Consider the following 20435-nt stretch of genomic DNA (forward strand, 5'->3'; position numbering starts at 1 on the left):
TTAAACTAACTTATACCCCTGGATAAGAGTTATCAGCCTAAAACATTGAACTAAATAGTCACTGGATTACAACCCAAAATTTAAGTGAAAGGACATAGACTTTTCTTAAATTTTTTTTCCTACCATGATTGTCTAGCTCTACAGGTTCTCCTGAAAAAATTATTTGTGTATCTTTCATGTCCTCCTCTCATAAAATGGTTTGAGTTGGAACATTATCTAGTTCCAATCCCCCTGCCTGTGGCAGGGACACGTTTCACTAGAAGAAGCTGCTGTCCCCAAAACAGTAAGCATCTGGTATGCTCACTGTTGAACAACAGGCTCCTGCAGGAGGAAACATCTTCAAGCCTGGAAGCTTATACTCAAATGGATTACACCTAGTAGCAGGAGCTTTTCACAGTCAAGAAAAAAACAAAAAAAACCAAAACAAACTTCCGAACAGAAAGAATCATAGAATAGTTTAGGTTGGAAGGGACCTTAAAAATCATCTAGTTTCAACCACCCTGCCCTGGGCAGGGACATCTCCCACTAGATCAGGCTACCCAAGGCCCCATCCAACCTGGCCTTGAACACCTCCAGGGATGGGGCATCCACAGCTTCCCTAGGCAACCTGTGCCACTGCCTCACCGCTGTCATAGTGAACAAATTGCTCCTTATGTCTAGCCTAAATCTGCCCCTCTCCAACTTATACCCATTGCCCCTAGTCCTATCACTACAAACTTCTGTAAACAGTCCCTCCCCAGCTTTCCTGTAGCCCCTTTCAGGTATTGGTAGGTTGCTCTAAGATCTCCTCAGAGCCTTCTCTTCCCCAGGCTGAACAACCCCAACTCTCTCAGCCTGTCCTCATAGGGAAGGTGCTCCAGCCCTCTGATCATCTTTGTAGCCCTCCTCAGGACCCGATTCAACACTTCCATATTCTTCTTAAGTTGAGCATTCCAGAATTGGACACAATACTCCAGATGGGGTCTCACAAGAGAGGAATAGAGGGGCAGAATCACTTCCCGCAACCTGCTGGCCACGCTTCTTTTGATGCAGCCCAGGAAACGGTTGGCCTTCTGGGCTGCGAGCGTACATTGCTGGCTCATGTCGAGCTTCTCATGGACTAGCACCCCCTAGTCCTTCTCTGCAGGGCAGCTCTCAACCACATCATCCCCCATCCTGTACTGAAATTGGGGACTGCCCCAACCCGGGTGTAGGACCTTGTACTTGGCCTTGTTGAACGTCACGAGGTTCTCTCAGCCCCACTTCTCCAGCCTGTCCAAGTCCCTCTGGATGACATATCCCATCCTTCCAGTGTGGCAACTGCATCACTCAGCTTGGTGTCACCTGCAAATTTGCTGAGGGTGCACTCAATCTCACTGTCTGTATCATTGATGAAGATATTAAACAGCACTGGTCCCAGTATGGACCCCTGAGGGACACCACATGTCAGAGACTTCCATCTGGACATCGAGCCATTGACTACTACTCTCTAAATATGACCATCCAACCAGTTTCTCATCCACCAAACCATCCACCCCTTAAATCCATATCTCTCCAATTTAGAGAGGAGGATGTTGTTGGGGACCATGTCAAAGGCTTTACAGAAGTCCAGAGAGATCACATCCATTGGTTTACCCGTGTCCACTGCTGTGGTTACCCCATCACAGAAAGCCACTACGTTGGTCATATAGGACTTGCCCCTGGTGAAGCCATGCTGGCTGCCATTAGTCACCTCCCTGTCCTCCATGTGCTTTAGCATGTCTTCTAGGAGGATCTGTTCCATGATCTTCCCAGGCACAGAGGTGAGGCGGACAGGTCGGTAGTTCTCAGGATCATCTTTTCTGCCCTTCTTACAAATGGGCACAACATTATCCTTCCAGTCACCAGGGACTTCTCCTGATTCCCATGACTTTTCAAATATCGTAGACAGTGGCTTGGCAACCACATCAGTCAAATCTCTCAGGACTCTGGGATGCACATCACCAGGTCCCACAGACGTAGATATGTTAAAGGTTCCTCAGGTGGTCACGAACCTGATCCTCCTCTACAGTGGGAGGGGTTTTACCCCCCTGGTCACTATCTTGTTGTCCCATGACCCAGGAGAGGTGAGGAGAGCAGCTGTCAGTGAAGGCTGAGGCAAAAATGAGGGAATGGCCTCAAGCTCCACCAGGGGAGGTTCAGGCTTGACATCAGGAAAATTTTTTTCACAGAAAGGGTCATTGGGCACTGGCACAGGCTGCCCAGGGAGGTGGTTGAGTCACCTTCCCTGGAGGTGTTTAAAGGACAGGTGGATGAGGTGCTGAGGGGCATGGTTTAGTGATTAACAGGAATGGCTGGACTCGATGATCCAGTGGGTCTTTTCCAAACTAGTGATTCTGTGAAAAAAGTTGTTAAGTACTTCAGCCTTCTCGTTGTCTGTTGATACAAGATTACCATTTTCAACTACTGGTTGATCAGGTACGTTCTCTTTAAACTTCCTCTTCTGATTGACAAACCTGTAGAAGCCCTTCTTGTTGGCCTTCACATCCCTTGCAAAGCTCAGCTCCAGCTGCACCTTGGTGTTCCTGACCTCATGCCTACACAATCCCCGAATTCTTTAATCACCGAATAGTGCACTCCCTCTGCTGGCATAGCACAGATGTGACATCTTCGAAAAGGCATTCTTCCGATTACGCTAATCTCTAGCTAGAAGTCTATGCATTAAAATACTTCTTCACATTTACACTTGCTGTAGATGTGCTAGCATTTAAAAAAAAGGCTGCTAAGTGACTTCCATAAAAGAAACTTTCAAAGGTGCCCATTAATAACTGGCTTCTCTGGTGAAGATCTTGCAGGAGTGCAACACGGCACCACACACCATAATCCTACTTCAACTGAAAATCAGTGCTTGTCAGGTTAGCAGTCATTTTCAAGGTGAAAACTTTCTGAAGGACCACTGTTGCAGCATTTCTAATATTGCAGCAAGTATTTCTAAGATGTTGCATAAAACACACATGAAAGTGAGAGCAGGCAGCAGCAGGCTGACACTAAAAATCCCACTTAGTCACACAAAGGTTGCATTTTCACTGATTGCCTATGTTTTGATAAGGTTTGAAAATCTTACAGAAGCATTGTTTTAAAGTGCTCTGTGCCTCCTCAAATGGAAACAAAACATCAACAGTTTAAGCTCCCAGAGAGCACCATAGCAGATTAATTTAATACTTAACCTAATCAGAACAGCTGCAAGAAAGTAAAATCTTACAAGCCATCTTTGAAACACCTAATATTTTGGCTTTGCGGCAAAAGGTTAACCCTCAGCTAGCAGAGATCCAACTGGGTTTTTTATGCACAAGAAGAGAAAGTTAAGGTTTAGCAGTGAATAATCACAATGAGTTTCCTCAGCACTCACTGGTAATACACTAATTGACTCCTGTGCCTTGTAGGCAGCTGCTATCCCCTCTGCCCCTTTTAAGCTTTGAAATACTAGGAAGAATATCTGATTTTTGAACAGGCCTGAAGTTAACAAGCAGTGGAACAACCATATGTTTTAGCTTGAAGTCAGGTCAATTTCTTCACAATAAATACTTCAGTTTAAATATCAAAAAGGGAAGGTAACTTGACTTCAACAGTTAATGCACTCTTCTGCAAACTTAGTTTTCTTCCTTGCTTATATATCACTCTTCTGCGAACTTGATTTTCCTCCTTGCTTATATACCACTATTCTGTGAACTTGGTTTTCTTTCTTGCTTATATATTTTGGAGAAAATCATTAAGTGTCTTCTCACTAGTGTACAAAAAAAAACTTAGGTATGCAAAAATAAGTTTCTTGCCTAATCCAAGAAACACAGATAATGGGGAGAAGAGTAAATAATTCACAAGAAGGACTAGAAAGTCAAGCATAAAGAAGCATTAAACTGTTTTGCATACACACCTTCGTCTTCTAACTAGCTAATAAGTATCTTTGCAACAAATGATATTTCATACAACAACCATAATCTCTGGTTTACTCCCATGATGAAAAATGAACCTGTAGTCCAATAGGTGATTGTTTCAGACAACTTAATTGTTTAATGGTTTTCAATTAAGACGAAGAACAAGAGGAACTTACCTTACAAACAGACATGATGTTGATGTTCACCATTTCATCAACTGTCTACAAGAAAACAAAGATTTGAGTTTTGTTGTTTCAAGTTCTGTGACCAGTATTTACACATCCTCCTGGTTATAAGCCCTGGGATAAATTAAGCCTTACACTTATACGTCCACGTTAACCCCTTGCCTTTCATGCTTAAGTATCAGAAGCAGTGACAGACTTTCAAAGTAAAGTCTGTGACTTGCTGTTTGGTGAAGTTTTAGCTCTGATTAGGGACTAGTATCAATAAAGAACACCACAGATGTATCATTGACGCTGTACACTATTTGCAATATTTAAAAACTTCAATAAATTCTGATCTTTTAGACATATTCATAAACTAATGTCTGTATTTTCCGCTTCACTATTTCATAACAGCGTTTTTGTGACTTAAAGCTTATTTATCAGGTAAAAAAAAGATGGTGGGTCTTGCTAAATACTGCAAAGCTTTATTGAAGGTCAACCAAAACCCAGATACATTTATCAGGACTTAAGCAGAATGCACAACCCACTGTGAATACAGTTTGCTAAAGGGATTTTGGAAACAAAATCACACATTAGTGAAAGTCTTCATAGTCAGTTTTTAAAGTACTCAATGCAACCAAGACTGTCCTTGCACTACAAACTGTCTAAAACTGTCGTATTTAAGTTTCATAACAGTGTTATGGAACATGCGGCTTCCATGAAGTTGCTTGCTTCCCTTTGTTTCCCCTCAGTCACGTAAGAACCTCCCCACAAGCTAAAGCAGCTCAAGAACAGCCACCAGATGAGACCACAGACAGGACTAGAATTTAGATATTGACCCCAGAGCATCTCTCTGAAATAGAAATACAAAATGAAGACACATGGAAGACTAAGTATAAAACACCACAAAAAACCAGACTGACATCATCTGAATTGCATTATGTTGCTTCTGTACATTTCTTGGCTTTTTGAACCCATAATTCTAATCAGGAAACCTCATTACGTGAGCACCTTAACCAGCCTAAGTACTTTTGCTGTATCCATTAATCATTTTAGTACTAAAAATGAGAACACTACAAAGTACCATGAAAGCACTTACTTTATCCAGGTCTGGGACATCAAGAAAATATTCAGGATAAACATATGAAATTCCCACATTGTTGACTGAAAAGAAAGCATGAAGCTTTGATTAGATGACACCTCATTTCTCCCATTCTGATTAATGAGAGTTTTCAAGCAATTCTCATGAATGTTGCATTATTCTAACCCCTTTGGCCAAGTTTCCTTAACTGTAAATACACCCGGGGACACACACACACAACTGGACGTGGCCACGCAAGTAAGACGTAATTCTCCACTTGCTAAAAGTCTGGCACATTTAGCACACCATACCCATTTCCCACTGTTTTTCGCAGCGCGAGAGAAGAACATTTCCTCCTTTAGAAATGTCAGTGCACCCCGTGCCACATCACTGCACGGCCGAGTTCTGCAGCGCCGCAGAAATGAATCGAATCGAATCTTTCTAATCTAATCTTTGAGGCTCTGGAGCGAGTCCAGAGAAGAGCAACGAAGCTGGTGAAGGGGCTGGAGAACAGACCTTATGAGGAACGGCTGAGAGAACTGGGGTTGTTTAGCCTGGAGAAGAGGAGGCTGAGGGGAGACCTCATTGCTCTCTACAACTACCTGAAAGGATGTTGTGGAGAGGAGGGTGCTGGCCTCTTCTTCCAAGTGACAGGGGACAGGACAAGAAGGAATGGCCTCAAGCTCCGCCAGGGGAGGTTCAGGCTTGACATCAGGAAAATTTTTTTCACAGAAAGGGTCATTGGGCACTGGAACAGGCTGCCCAGGGAGGTGGTTGAGTCACCTTCCCTGGAGGTGTTTAAGGCACAGGTGGATGAGGTGCTGAGGGGCATGGTTTAGTGTTTGATAGGAATGGTTGGACTCGATGATCCGGTGGGTCTCTTCCAACCTGATGATTCTATAATTCTGTGATTCTATGATTCTAATCGAATCCAGAGCGCAGCTCCGGGTGTGCTGTGGGATGCGGCCGGCAGGGGGCAGCAGCCCCCGCAAAACCCTCCCCGCACCGACCATTAACCACGGCAATGGATTAATTAAAGGGTTTTTTGGTTTGTTTTTTTTTTCTGCACTTCAGACCGGCAAGGTTTTATCCTGTCATCCATTCTCAAATCCCAGCACGAGCAGGGGAAAACTTCTAATAGCACCACAAAACAGCGCTGCCCTGCAGCCTCCGTCGCCTCCAACTCAACGAAGTGTATGCTCATGGAGACAAAAAAAAGCAAGCAAATGGGATCTCCGTTTCCTAAGGATCTGTTGTTCATCTTACGCAAGCGAATCGTGTGACATTTGGTTGCTGTGGCAACATTTTATATTTATATAGCGTCTTACACTCCAGAGAATCCCCAAGTGCTCTGTGTGCTCCACGGAGTCTACGGGGGTATCACACCCGCTCAAGGTACTAATGACTTAAAAAAAAAAGTAAAAACTAGCTCTTAGACTTATGCCAAAAGCTACCATTTTAACATCCAACCTGAAAGATATATGAGCATCAACACAGATGCAGGACACACAGGAAACACACAGGAAAGATTCTGGCAAAGCGCACAGACTTCATCCAGAGATTCCCTCAAATGACAGCTCTAAAGTCCAGATCTTTGTGTAGTTATGGAACCCTTACTTCATCAGTTTTGCTGTGTGTTTCAAATATTTTAACTTTTAGGTAACCTTTAAAAATACAGGAATTGAGGAGAACATGGAGTTGGCAAATTCCCAGCAGATATTCACTATATTTAGAAAGAGATAAAAGTTTTTTAACAGGAAGAAGGTCCAATCATGCTATTGCCAGACAGAGCCAGATTTTTTCCTTCTTTTCATCCTAAAATAATCTATTTTTCAATCCATCTCCCTGGAAAGGATTGTGGCATGGTTTGGGGACAAACCTTGGCTACTCTGCCCAAATTTCAAATATTTATGTGATCCGTGCTACAGAGACAGTCACATAAAATGCACACCCTCTACTGCAACACTAGGTCCCAGATTTGTACACTTCCACTTCCAGCAACCATTTTCTACCAGATCATACTTTGCAGCAGTATGGAACAGAATACTAAAAAAAAATTAGTTTCCAGTTTGCACAGGCATATTTTACCTAGAGAAATCTGTATAACAGGTATACTGTCCAGCTTAATCTCCTTTTGAGAATCACAGGGATTTAAAAACAGCAAAAGAAAGATTTCCCACCTCTGCTTGTTTAGCATATTGCTGTAGCTAGCACATGTTCGAAGTTACTGACAGACGCTGTTTTGAACACACAGCAAAACATTATGCAAACTCTTTTAGCCTTAGTATGTGGGTGAGAAGAAGCTTCCAAGTAAGTTTACAAGGATTTCAATCTGTAAGTACTTCAGTTAGAATCTGTGCAACTATATAATCTGAAGCTCAATCCTGAGCAGTATATGTGGAGACTCCCGTATCTTTAAGTATAAGGTTAAAAATTAAGCAGCATGAATTACTACCAACTTTGCTGCACTACCAACACTTCTCACACCTATTGTTCCAGATATGACCTGAAAGAAGAAGATACATTGGAACCTGAGAACTTATCCCTTATGGATGTTCTCATTTAAACCCAACATTTCCCCTCACACATACATGAAAAACACAGATCAGCAAAAGCTATATTCCAGTTTGCAATAAAGGATACAGAATTTAAAATACAAGGCACTAAAGCATGAAATTAATTGTTGTAAAAAAAAAAAATTAAGATATGGTCTATCTGGAGTGGCCATCCTGGGTGCTGAAAAATTACATTGGCAAGTGGTTTCTATTAATACAGCTATATCTGGGAAAAAGAAAAAAAATAAGTATGTACCACATCATCTGATGCTCTCCACCACAAGGTCTACTAAAACTACTAGTGATTAGTTAGAAAAAGAGATGCCTGTAAACCTATACTGGCAATACCTGTAAGAAAAAAAGTGAAGGAATTCAGCTAAAGAACATGCAACTCTAGAGCATTTAGTTGCTATTTTTACTATGTTTTTAGTTAAGGTACTCACGCCAAGGCTCTGTTTGAGGAACATACTTATTTTCCTGTAATAAGCTTACAGAAAATGTGAAAAACATTCACTGCTTTAATGCTCACCCCAAGCAAGACTATAGAGAGTCAGATTTCCATTATTTCATGCATCACCATAACCAGCATAAGAAACAACAAAACCTCTGCCAGAGTGGCTATGTACCTCAAGCAGTAAAAGGTTTGCTACTTTGAGACATTTAAGTGATACACTATTCTGCAACAATTGCTACATGACAGGCAGCTTGCAAGCCTTACATTCCCGGAGCTGATTTTGACAGTGAAGATTAGACCAGATGTTAATTTTAATCTTCAAAGTTTCTTTGGAACTTGTTTCCTTCAGAAAAAAAAGAAGCAAGGCATCAACAGTTTTGTCACAACTACTCTTTAGAGAAAGCACATTCTTGGCAGTTGCAGTTACTCCAATGGATTTGAGTTTTTATAGTAATTAAATAGTGGATGTCATGAGCTGCACATACTCAAATCTGTCAGAAGTATTAGGGAACATTCTGGGATTTATCTTTTAATGTTATTTTTAACCGAGTTTTTATATACACTATTTTCTTGGTCATTATTTGCAGACATACGATAAGATTCATCTATTTGCAACAAAGCTCATATACTATATCACCATCTGTATAATGAATTTATTTTGAAACATGCTTTTTAAAAACAGTCCTAGCTCCTAATACTGCACTTCAGTTTAGTAAAATGAGTTTTGCAGGGAGATGTGCTTTATCAGATGACATATACCAGTAGATATACAGCCACACAACTTTAAAAACTTCATGCCTTATGTTTAACGGGGTTCTCATCCCCGTATTGAGAAACTGTAGAAACACAGAATATATGCAGAGGTATATCTGCTTCTCAGGAAAAAAACAGAAAACTGATAAGAAACCGCCTTTACCCCATTGTTCAGAAATCACTCAGGAAAACTGCTGTTATATTTAAACTCTTAGCTTGCGATAAACACCTTGAAATCCCCTTAGTTCTACAATGGTCAAAGTAACTGGATGAACCACCTTGCCTTTTCCAGGACTACCACACCACTGACACTCCTGTAATACCACAAACGATACTTGAACATATTGTGCTGCTGCCAGCAAAAGAACGACAGCTTACCAATGCAACCAGAAGATGCTTAGGAATTTTGAAGCAGGAGCCACTTACTTGGTGCTATATTGTAAGGGTAACATTTTAACAGCTCTGTAATTAAAAGTTAACACTTCTCCCAGAGGTCTCTGCTGCTAAGCTGAGCCTAAGTATGTGGAGCTTGCTTAGGTCAAGTCACCGTGCATTCAGTCACAAGCTTTACAGAAGAACACATCAAAACCATTCAATAAGCATTGGAGTTCCTGTAACCTACACAGATGTGCAAGCATCATCTCACGTAGCATACCAGGAGGCTAAAGAAATGTATCAAGCATGCAGTGACACAGCTTTAGTCAGGCAAACAAAATTTTGTGAACTGGTTTCAATACACTTCAACATGGGAAAAAGTTAGCAGGCATGTCAAGATGAAACACCACTATGAAAGATTTAGAAATATCAGATACAAACCTAAAACACCGATCTCCAGGCCTTCCAATCCTGCTTTGATTCTACTGTAGATATCTTCTCTCTCTCCAAAGTCTGCCACAATGACTTTTGTTTCGACTTTGTATTTCTCCTCTAGAAAAAAATAATTTAAAAGTTTAAGTTTGAAATAGTTGAATTATCATTCAGATATTAAGAATACATCAGTTATTATGGTTTGCAAAACATTGTTAAGTACAGAACATTACACATGAACATTTTCACCCTCTGCAGCAGGAATGCTTACATTTTAACATCACCTGTACAAGAAGTTTGTGACATGAAGCTACTTCTGGTGAGAAGAAATTCTCACACAATTCAGCATTTTGTTTGTAAGGGATGATGATGGCAAGAAAACAAGTCATATGGGTTTCCATAGAATCAAATCAATGCAGAAATCTGAAAATGTATGCACACAAAAGTATTCAAGTAGAACACTTTTTTCCAACTTAAGTCAAATAGTAATTGAGTTGCTTCAGACCAGGCAAAATGATTCTTTATTGATCTCTGGTTTTATTCTCACTCTAGTGCCAAAAAAACTTTGCAATATTTAGTATTTTGAATGTAAATCAAGACAGGAACATGTCAGTGAGCAACAAGAGCACAACTTCAAGTTCAATAATTTCAAAACTGTTCTTACATGCTGTCATCTCCATCCTTAACAGAACAGGAAAAATACACGTAGCTAGGTACATTTTGAAATAGAAAAAGGAAGGAAGTATTAAAAGTACTTCATATAAAAAGCAATTTTGCTTCCAACAAGCTAAATTAATTACATTGAATTAAAAACTGTACAATGTCCTCTCAGACTTCAAAAGACTACAACAGTAGCTTAACATTGCAGCACTGCTGTGTTTTGCTGCACCTGATTCCCATCCTAGCATTCCTTATTCCTTAAGGAACCTCTACACAGCTTGAGAAGCGTTTTACAGCACTTTGCCCCTAGAACCATTCATAAAAGCAGTGCCATGTTAAAGAATCATTCACAAAAAGATTAGAAGCAGCCAGATTCCCATGATGCTCTTTCCCATTCAAGAGAAAGCTGCAAGTCCCATGATCCTGCCGTCCATTCATGCAGAATCATGAATCTACTGAACTCACTGGTTTGCTGGCTGCCTCCCCTCCCCCACCTTCTCGCAACATCCCTAATGGCACAAGAAATTATTTCTCCTCCTTTTCCCCCTCCCCACTCTCAATCTCTTCATCCCTCCTGAACAGCTGCATTGTTTAAAAATCCCCCGAGAGATGTTGCTATGTCAAATGACGACGTAAATAGCATTAAGCCCCTACTGCAGCAGCAGTCTTGTGATCGCGTCAGAAGAAAATCAAGTTCCACATTGTGGGGATAGAAACAGTCTATTTTTGAACACAGCTGTTCTAATATTTAGCATACATGTTTGAGGTCTTACAGGACACTGAATTAAAGGCAGCATTAGAGGCACATCTAATACGTGCAAGTGGACTAGGCGGGCAAAGCCCAAGCTGCACACTTCTACACACATGCAATTTTTAACTGGTTTACGGGATCTGCAGCTGTCTTCACTGCCACTCTGATGCTTCACAAAACATGAGCCATTTAAAGGACTCAAACACTTCTCACAAATTTGTTCAATTGGTACTGGCCCTTTTACAAGAAACATTCTTCGTGAGGTTCATTACCAATTATCTCTGAAGGCTTTCGAAATCACAACAGGGATACCGAGAGGACGAACACAATCACTACAAATCCTTACACATTTCCAGCACCCACACTACCTCACCACTGCCACATATTTTGCTTTCTACCTACCAAGAGTAGAACTCACCAGATTTCAGATTGGTGTGCCTGGATCTATTCTGATTACTCCATCTGATATCAGGTTTTTGAACTGCCGCCTCTTCTTCCTCAGTCATATCTCATAACGATATTTTTTTTCTTTCCCATTCTTGTCATTATGCACTGGTTGATACTTGCACTGACATTTGGTTGCTAAGATTGAAGAAGTAACTTCCTTTCCTTACTTCTCAGTTTTGAGCCAGAGCACATTAAGGTGTTAACATTTACTTGTTCTCACGTCCATCTTTTCAGTTTCCTCTGCACATCAGAGTTCTCTCGAGTATCTTCTAGATTTTTCAGAATTTGAACCTGCCCCTTTCAACTTTTACAAACTTTACCTTATTGAATTTCACAAGCACAAGGAAGATGGAATGGAGACAGCAAAAACAAAACCAAAACAAATATCCTACACCTTCCTTCTAATGGGTCTCCACCATTATAAACTTTTACATATTCTCACCTTTTAAAATGAAATTATGTGTCATATTGTATGTCCAGATCTCAACAGCCTTCCTAAACCCTGTTTTTTGATTTTCATGCAGACATAGTTTAGTGCCCAATTTTAAAATGGTAAACCGAGTTGCTAATAAAGTTTCTTCACAAGAGCTTTCATGAACATTAAACAGTCAAGTTCAGGATGTTTATCAAAAGGATACTCGTGTATTCATACATGAATTAAGTCACCAATAGCTCACAGGAAAAGAATATCTTACATGGACATGACATTAGCGCTTACTTACCAATGCAAGAACAAAGTCTGCTAAAGAGCAGATTAAGCCTAAGAGACCCAGAGGAGACCCCAAGTTCTACCACAAAATGGAAACAGTACCTACAGATGCCAAATTAAGTTAGTTTCAAGCCAGCAAAATCATAAGTAAAATATGCTTCAGCCATAGGTAAACATGGGGGAGTCGAAGCAAGGCAGAAATCTTCAAGGAAGACAGACTGGTGGAGCTGGAAATCATGCACTTCAGCAAGCAGGCAGCTGTGGAGCAGGCACAACTGAGGCAGCAGAGAACTGAAGACAAAGGTTGAAAAGGGACAACTCAGTGGCAGAAAACGCATCAGCACCATCCCAAGCAACAGCCAAAGAAACACAACACTTCTCTGATTTCTCATGTACAAAAAGGTTAGTTATCATCTCACTAGGTGAAGCAAACGCTTAATAAGCTCCAAAGGCTATAGATGACTAACTCATAGAAGATGTATCCAGTGTCTTGCAACACAAAGAAAACACTAGTATGAATGAACAGGCAAATTAGGACACACCCTTGCTACGGAAAAGATTCAGGTGCAAAACAGCACTGCATTACCTAGAACACCAAAAAAGGAACACATCGGATTTAAAAAAAAAAAAATAGTGGAAAGTCAGAAACTACTGTGAGCTACATCATAAATAAAGGCTAAAGTGGCTAATAGTTTAGCACCTTCAAATTTAGTTTCCTGGAAGATTTCCAGTAATTCAAAGCAGCCCTCCTAAACCAAAACCTTGCTTGGCAGGCTAAGAAAATGTTACATAAATGAAGTTTCCAGACTTAAATAAACTGGGCTTGGAAGAAGGTTACCACAGAGAAGTAACCTTGTGTACTTAGATATGAAAGCAAGCACACACATGGTCAGCATAAGTGGCTCGGTTTACCTGGCAGAAGCAGTTGTCAATGCTAAAGTGATCTTTGGTACAAAGTCTTGCTGGGAAACAGGAGAACCAGATGGTCACTATCCATAACAAAAAAAAACATTAGTACTTGCACCACTTGTTTTGAAGTAGTTGGCTAAAGCAGCTTGAAATTGCACCATGCATGTTGAAACAAATCCAGTCACATCTGCAACAGAGAGGTTCAGGCCCACGCTGTGAGCAGGTACTGGGAACAGTTACTTCATGCTCAGAGAGAGTACATTTAAAACCTCTTGCTAAAACAGAAGTATACCATCACTTTATATTCCAAGCCTCATATAAATATTGTCACCACAGTGATGTGGTATAAAGCAACTGCTTGGAAAAACAAAAAAAGTTGTCTCACTTGGTCTTAAGCTTCAGCATGGCCAGAGGCGCAAGCAAACCAGCAGAAAAAAAGCTTTCCATTCTTCATCACACAGGAAGGGAAAAAAAATGTTTAAAGAACAGCTACATTCACAAATAAAGGTGTCATCTTTCCAGTCACTGCAGTGGCAAAACTCACCCTAATCCAGTAGCCAGCCTCCAGAAAGAGTTTGTAACCTTTCAATAAAGGGTAAGAAGCTGAGAGATGAAAGCAAAACATGAAAACCTCCTGCTTTTAGAACTGTATCTATGCAGGGCAGAGATGAAGCAGAATTTAAGACAACAGAGTGGCTGCAGATAGCTCTACAAAGTCTTACGATTCTTTTAAGGGAGAGACATACATTTTGGTAACTTATCCAAATTGAGACTTAAGGAGTTCACAAAGGTAGCACATCAAGAAACATTGCTGGAATCTGTCTTCCAGAAGGACTAAATATTTTCAGACTGGTGACAGCAGATAGTTATTATGCACTGATAACGTTCACCATATAGAAGCACGTCAAAGTCAGATGGGTGTAACAAGAACTAGCTTTTTGTGATGATTCTGTAGGGGCTTAAGAATGCTGGGAATAAGCTTTGCCTTTCAGCAGAACAGAGACCAGTTGTTAATTACAGTTCTAAGTTACTCAACAAAGTCCAAGGGATTGAGATTCATTTCCCCCTGAATCAGTGACAGTGAAATACAGAATCACCAGAGAAGCATATAGATACTTACTTGGAAAAGGCAGAAACTTCAAAGAACAATCTGCAATATTCATCAGGAATCAAATTCCAGTAACACAGGTAACAGAAGGAGAAAAGGCAAACAAGCAAAACACCTGGACTCTCTTGCCACATATGTTTTATTTATATTTTAATTCCAGCGTTCAAACAGAATACCTAAATGGCTAGCCTTTCTGAGGCAGGTGAGAGTTCCCATTTGTATCGCTGTATCAGTCCTTCTCCTGAATGACAAATCACACTTCTTATTTCTGTGAAAGCGGAAACAAGGGAGACCAAGGCCTGGAGGGCAGCACAGATCGAGGAGGGTCAGTGTCGAACCCTCAAACAGGACACTGCACAGCAGAGACCCCATGCAGGAGAACATGAGGATTCAGAAAAGAAGCAGCAGCAACAGATACAGTAGGATTTTTATTACTATACGTAAGTTTTAGATATTTCTGTTTGCCCCTGGTCTGGCACAGAAGTCTCCAGGTAGGAATGCTACCCTGTCCATTTCTGCATAGCACAACAAGATGCCTGCCTACAGTTTAACAGAACTTGCTATGTTTCAACACATTTTTAAAAGCACATGTGTATGCAAATTCAATAAAGTACTAATGATTAGGTTCAAATTCCTTTCATTCAACTACACATGCAACATTGCCAGGAAATTCCTTACATACCGCACTAGCTGCACATGTAATTTCATAGCCACAACTTCATTAAAAATAGTGAAAAATCTAATCACAGAAGCATAGAATGGGTAAAAAAGGCCAGGCCTAATAAAAAATGTTACAATTCTGTTAAACAGCTTTAAATTTCAATACACACACACATACACAAGTCAATTCCTCAATTCTCAGCTTTCAAAGACAACACAGCAGAAGATGGATCTCTAAGCCAAAGACCACAAATCCTTGAACTGCAAGGTAAATTTAAGTTTTTAATGTGTACAGGCAGTACTGCTACTACAAAACGTAGGAAGAAAACATGCTTTAGTTTTATTAATACTTGCCTCCATTTGCCTCTCCAACTCTCATTAAGTCAAAATACATTACAGCTTCTAAGATATACTTACCAAGTCAGAAAAACATTCTTAGCAACACACAGGATCAATCAATAAGCCCATTCACCCAAATATTATGCTCAACACTGTAAGCTTTCCTAAATCAAGCTTGTCCTAATTACAACGCTAACTAAAAACACAAAATCAAGCAGCCTGTAAAGACAGCTGCAGAGGCTGACAGACATGGGGGCTGCACAAAGTCATTGCAGTGTTTTCAGACGTTGACATTATTTCAGGCAGTAAGGCAAGCACATCTTTGATGCTCACCACACGTGCCCCTGCCTCCAGCACGCCACATCAGCGCTAGACAGGAGAGACACCAACAGGCACTGGCACGTGCAACCCACCCCACGCAAGTCAGGAGTCCTGCCTTCCAGGAATAGCAGTTTTGCCCTTGTGCGGTTTTCCTCATTGCTACCTCAAAATATCCACCATGGCTGAAGCTGCACAAAGAATTTGTTAGGAAGTCATTCCGAGCTGTTTGAGGTGAGTGCAACGTGAGGCGTGAGAAGGTTAGTATTGTGTGACAGGCAGAATCGCAATCTCCCTCCTTCTTTTCTCTTTCCCCAATGCTATTTGCAACCCTCCCTAAGGCTTCTTTTCAATATTCATGGGCAATACTGGTCTTTACGCAGTGTGAAAAAAGCTATTTTTAGTTCACTAGCTCATTTTATTTTACAAAGGGCATATGGACTATTTCCAATACTTCCTGTAACATTTAGTTTTCCCTAATGTCATTATTATTGCCCGACTGTGACAATGTGTACACATGATATGTATATACATGTAAACATTAACTTTTCATGACTTTTTGCAAACAGAAGTCTAAATTCTCCAACCCTACAATTATTCAAACAGTAATGATTAAAAAAAAAAGAAAAAAAAACCCCACACACTTTTCTCAGATTTAAATTCAAGAGTCAATTCTAGAATGACCAGAACTATTTTGTAAGAAGAATTTAAGACTCATCTTACAGAAACTTAAAGGTATCACAGTATGGATCAACAAAAAAATTGCACTCTTACTCTCAAATAAATTTCAAGACATTTAAGTCAGCTACTGTATAAGAATTAAAACAAAGTCAAATGAGCTCCTAGGTTAATTCACCTTTTTTTTTTATACCCCTGAGTTTCACCTGCATTCAGCATCAACAGAAAAGTGTTTACTGTAGTCAGAAGATGACACTTAAAAGCACAATTTTCAGAGTTCTCCTAAGTGTTACTTTTAAGGGAAAACACATTGTTAATTAGTCCATATCTAATGCATAATGTAGTGTTGTACCCAGTTCAGTCCTGAAAGCATTGCATATGTTTAAGGAGTTACACAAACATGCTTGTATCCAGTTGTTGCACCATTTTTTAAATTATTTTCGTATCATGGATTTTTTTTCCTAAAGAACTTGTTGTGAAAAACACATCAATTGAGTTTCCTTTCTCTATGAAGAGTTACTAACTACCATCAATTATTTTCCTTACTGTAACATATTCCTGAAAAAAACATAAAAGTGATTATAACCATTTCCTCAGCAGAGGAGTCTATTGGGGATTTTTGCAGCTCTGACAGAAAAAAAGAGCCTGGTGTAGTGGAACTCATCTTGCTAAATAAGTGACAAGAAGCTAAAATATACATTCACAGAATGAAACTGGAGGAGGACAGCACCATATATATCATCCAGTCCTTTTCTTGTGTCAGAAAGCCCCCACTCCCTGTACAGCCTCTTTAAAGGCCCAATTTTATGTCTCTTGCCAACAGAGCTCCTACCAATTGCCTTAAACCACATTTGCAAAACACTTCACTCGGTGAAAACAAGCCAATACTCATTTTTCACATAATATTCAGTTTATTTTGCATTGAAAGTGGACAGCAATATACTGCAGTTTTGGTGTTAACACGAAAGCTCATGTTACAAACAGATTGTTAGCAGGGACAAGCATTAATTTTCTGTTTATTAAATAAAATTCAACCCATTCCCCCACCCAAGTACTGCCAGGTGGAGGCAGCAGTGACCCTGAATGCTTGCAAGAATGACAATTCCTGGTCCTTTAGTCTGTGTTTCCAAATTACAGCATAAGTCATCTGTGCCATTGATCCAATTGTCTAGTGTGTTAAACATTAAGATTCAGGAAACTATTAGGCCCCAGAGTTAGTCTAGAACCTATAGACACAATTCACATTGTCTAAGGAGTAGCTAATTCTGCTGTCATTTACATTCAGAAAAGGAAACTCAGAGCACCTAATTCACATTTCAATGTCTTTACGAACATTTGTTCTCCTGGACTTCATGGGTTTACAAACTACCAACACAATACAGGAAATACTGCATAGAAACACTCTGGCAGTGAGGCTCACAGCAAGCATGCTTCCAATCCTTTCCCTGCAAGAGGCTAACTCAGTCCTGCCGGGTGTGAAAAAAACCTTCTAGAACTTGCCAGATCTCTCACAGCTATGTGTAACCCATGGCAGTGACCGCTAAACTTTCTTAAACTGATTTTCACTCTTAAAAGCAACTATGATCACGTGGTCTGTTACTCCATATGCTCATAGTTGACAGGTAAACAGTCTTTTTGCAAGAATCTCAATAGTCACCTGCAGAACATTTTACTTGTAGCTTGTACTACTTTGTTACTGCCTAAAAATTCTCCTAAAGGGTGAAGTAGTTCTAAGACTGCAGCCAGTAGCTTGCAGGACACATGTCAAGTGTTTCTCTAGGCATTTTGCTCAGTTTCTTCAAATTAATCTGGGAAAAATTTCCCTGAGAAAACGCAAGAGAAGGTGATAAAACAGAGGGACTAAGGGAGGAGGGAAGGCAGAACCCAAACCACAGAAGCAGGATGTTTCTTAAGGAAAAAAAAATTAAAATAAGCTACCTTCCCAACTGCTTTGTCTCTTAGATGCTCTGTTGATTGTATTCTGGGTTCATCTATTTCATTTATTGACAAATCAATGAAAATTAATTTGTCTCGAATCCTCCATCAGCTCTCTACAGTGTGACAACTGCTCCTCTAGTCAGCAGCTGACACCATTCCATAAAAAACCATGGGATATTTCTTCACTTCATCCAAGGAAAACTTTCTTCAGAGAAGAAAAACGAGAGCTTGTTTTGAATCAACAATCCTTATTCTACATCTTTATGTGAAATATGACTTCAGGTGCATCAAAACAAGTCTAAAATATCTGAAGTCACTTTGCCAAGTCGAAAACATACAGAGGGAGTTCAAGTATGTCAAGCTGAACCTGGCTCAGATGATGGAAGGCTACAAACACATTAATTTACCTTGAAATAGATCATAAAAGGTCAAGGTAACCACTGGATTCAGTTAGCCTTCAAGTTAAGCTCAGGAAAGTGAACCCTGTTATTTCCATGCAAGGAAATTAAGAAAATGAAGCATTTTTCCTCATTTGTCTCCATTTCAACCTCCTCTACTAAATGCAAATATTCTTACCTGCCAAATACATAATGCGAGGAGGATTTATCGGAGTGGGAGGAGGAAATGCAAATGACGGGGCAGAGATTAAGGGTCAAAGTGCTCCCAGGAAGGTGTGGCTGAGCATCTGCAGGAGACAGATCTGCCACAAGGGGCATTTGCCATTTGTAGCAGTAGGTCGTGGTAACAGCTGAGGCATGAGCCCAGTGGTCAGCACCAGGTCTGCTTCAAAGTGCTCCCCACTATCTTGTTATCAAGAAAGCAGGAGAAAGCTGCAAACCTACCTGCCCAGGAAATTGAGAAGGAACGTTTCCAGTTTTGGCACCACATCCCATTCCTTTCTTGTACTCACAAATCATGCCAGTAGTGAGAACACGCTAGATCCCAAGGCTAACACGACAGCTATTAGTTTACGAGGTATCTGAAATCTAAGGGTTAGAGAGTATCTCCAGATGAAACCACTGTGACCAAGCACAGGAACACAACACACTGAGCTCAGGAAACTTATTGGAAGTAAGTAATTGGCTACACAGACTTTGATTGCAAAAATTTATATTTTCTTAAAGAATGACATGCAGCAGAATTAAAATTAAGTTTTGGATGCCCATTCTTAAACAACACTAGAGGCTTAAAAGACAAAGTATTCCAGTTAAACGATCATTTGTGAGAATACATCAGGAAAAAAAAATTTTTTTTCAGTTCAATCTTTTACGAGCCAATATTATCACCTGTAATATGTAATAACAACCACTAACTTGAAAGCAGCAAAAGGGAATTCACTTTTAAAATGTTTTGAAATTATATAGTAACTGATGACAAACAAAATCTCCCGTGTTGCTTTTACATGCACTTACCTACAAGTAACTAGGTAGTTACACCTGCAAGTAGGAACACTACTTAGCTACAACTGTTTTTTCTTGCTTCCTACAGCTCATGCACAACTCCATCACCTGTCCTGTGAAGCCACCAGTTAAAACAAACACCTATACCAAATTTTTCTTTTGACTATTTCCCTGGAGGTGAGTTCTCTTTAAAGCATTTTCCCTGCTTGACTGGTTTTCACTACTTTCTTCATATTGCAGCCCCTAGGAAACAAGTTTTTACACAAAAGTTCTGAGCAGTCTTGAGAAGAACATACCTACTTTGCCTCAGTCTTTAATTGTAAAGTTGTTCTCTCTGTGTACAAACCCAGAAGTTAAAGGAGCAGAATGAGGCTCCCAAGATCCAAGAGGACGTGGTCAGAGCCTTACTCACCCAGCTAGACACCCACAAGTCTATGGGGCCGGATGGGATTCACCCAAGGGTATTGAAGGAGCTGGTGGATGTGCTGGCCAAACCCCTTTCCATCATCTTCCAACAGTCCTGGAAGACTGGGGAAGTTCCACTGGACTGGAGGCTGGCTGATGTTGTGCCCATCTACAGGAAGGGTCGCAGGGAGGGTCCAGGAAACTACAGGCCTGTCAGTCTGACCTCAGTGCCAGGGAAAGTCATCGAACAGGTGATCTTGAGTGCTATCATGAAGCACATGCAAGAGAACCGGCTGATCAGGCCCAGTCAACATGGGTTCACAAAAGGCAGGTCTTGCCAAACAAACCTGATCGCCTTCTATAACAAAGTGACTCAGCTGGGACAACGGAATGGCTGTGCATGTGGTCT

At 40.5% G+C, this 20435-nt stretch overlaps 1 protein-coding gene across 1 annotated transcript in view; it reads right to left on the reverse strand.

The window, feature by feature from the left end:
• Window positions 1-20435, reverse strand: part of HSD17B12 (hydroxysteroid 17-beta dehydrogenase 12) — an 88356-nt gene that overhangs the window by 26476 nt on the left and 41445 nt on the right. Inside the window, exons 4-6 of the mRNA XM_069857915.1 lie at window positions 9714-9824; window positions 5154-5218; window positions 4067-4111 (exon numbers count right to left, since the gene is read on the reverse strand). Of these exons, the coding sequence (XP_069714016.1) occupies window positions 4067-4111; window positions 5154-5218; window positions 9714-9824 (221 nt within the window). The remainder of the gene's footprint in view (window positions 1-4066; window positions 4112-5153; window positions 5219-9713; window positions 9825-20435) is intronic.

Source organism: Phaenicophaeus curvirostris, chromosome 5 (genome assembly GCF_032191515.1).
Source record: "Phaenicophaeus curvirostris isolate KB17595 chromosome 5, BPBGC_Pcur_1.0, whole genome shotgun sequence".
NCBI classification, from domain to species: domain Eukaryota; kingdom Metazoa; phylum Chordata; class Aves; order Cuculiformes; family Cuculidae; genus Phaenicophaeus; species Phaenicophaeus curvirostris.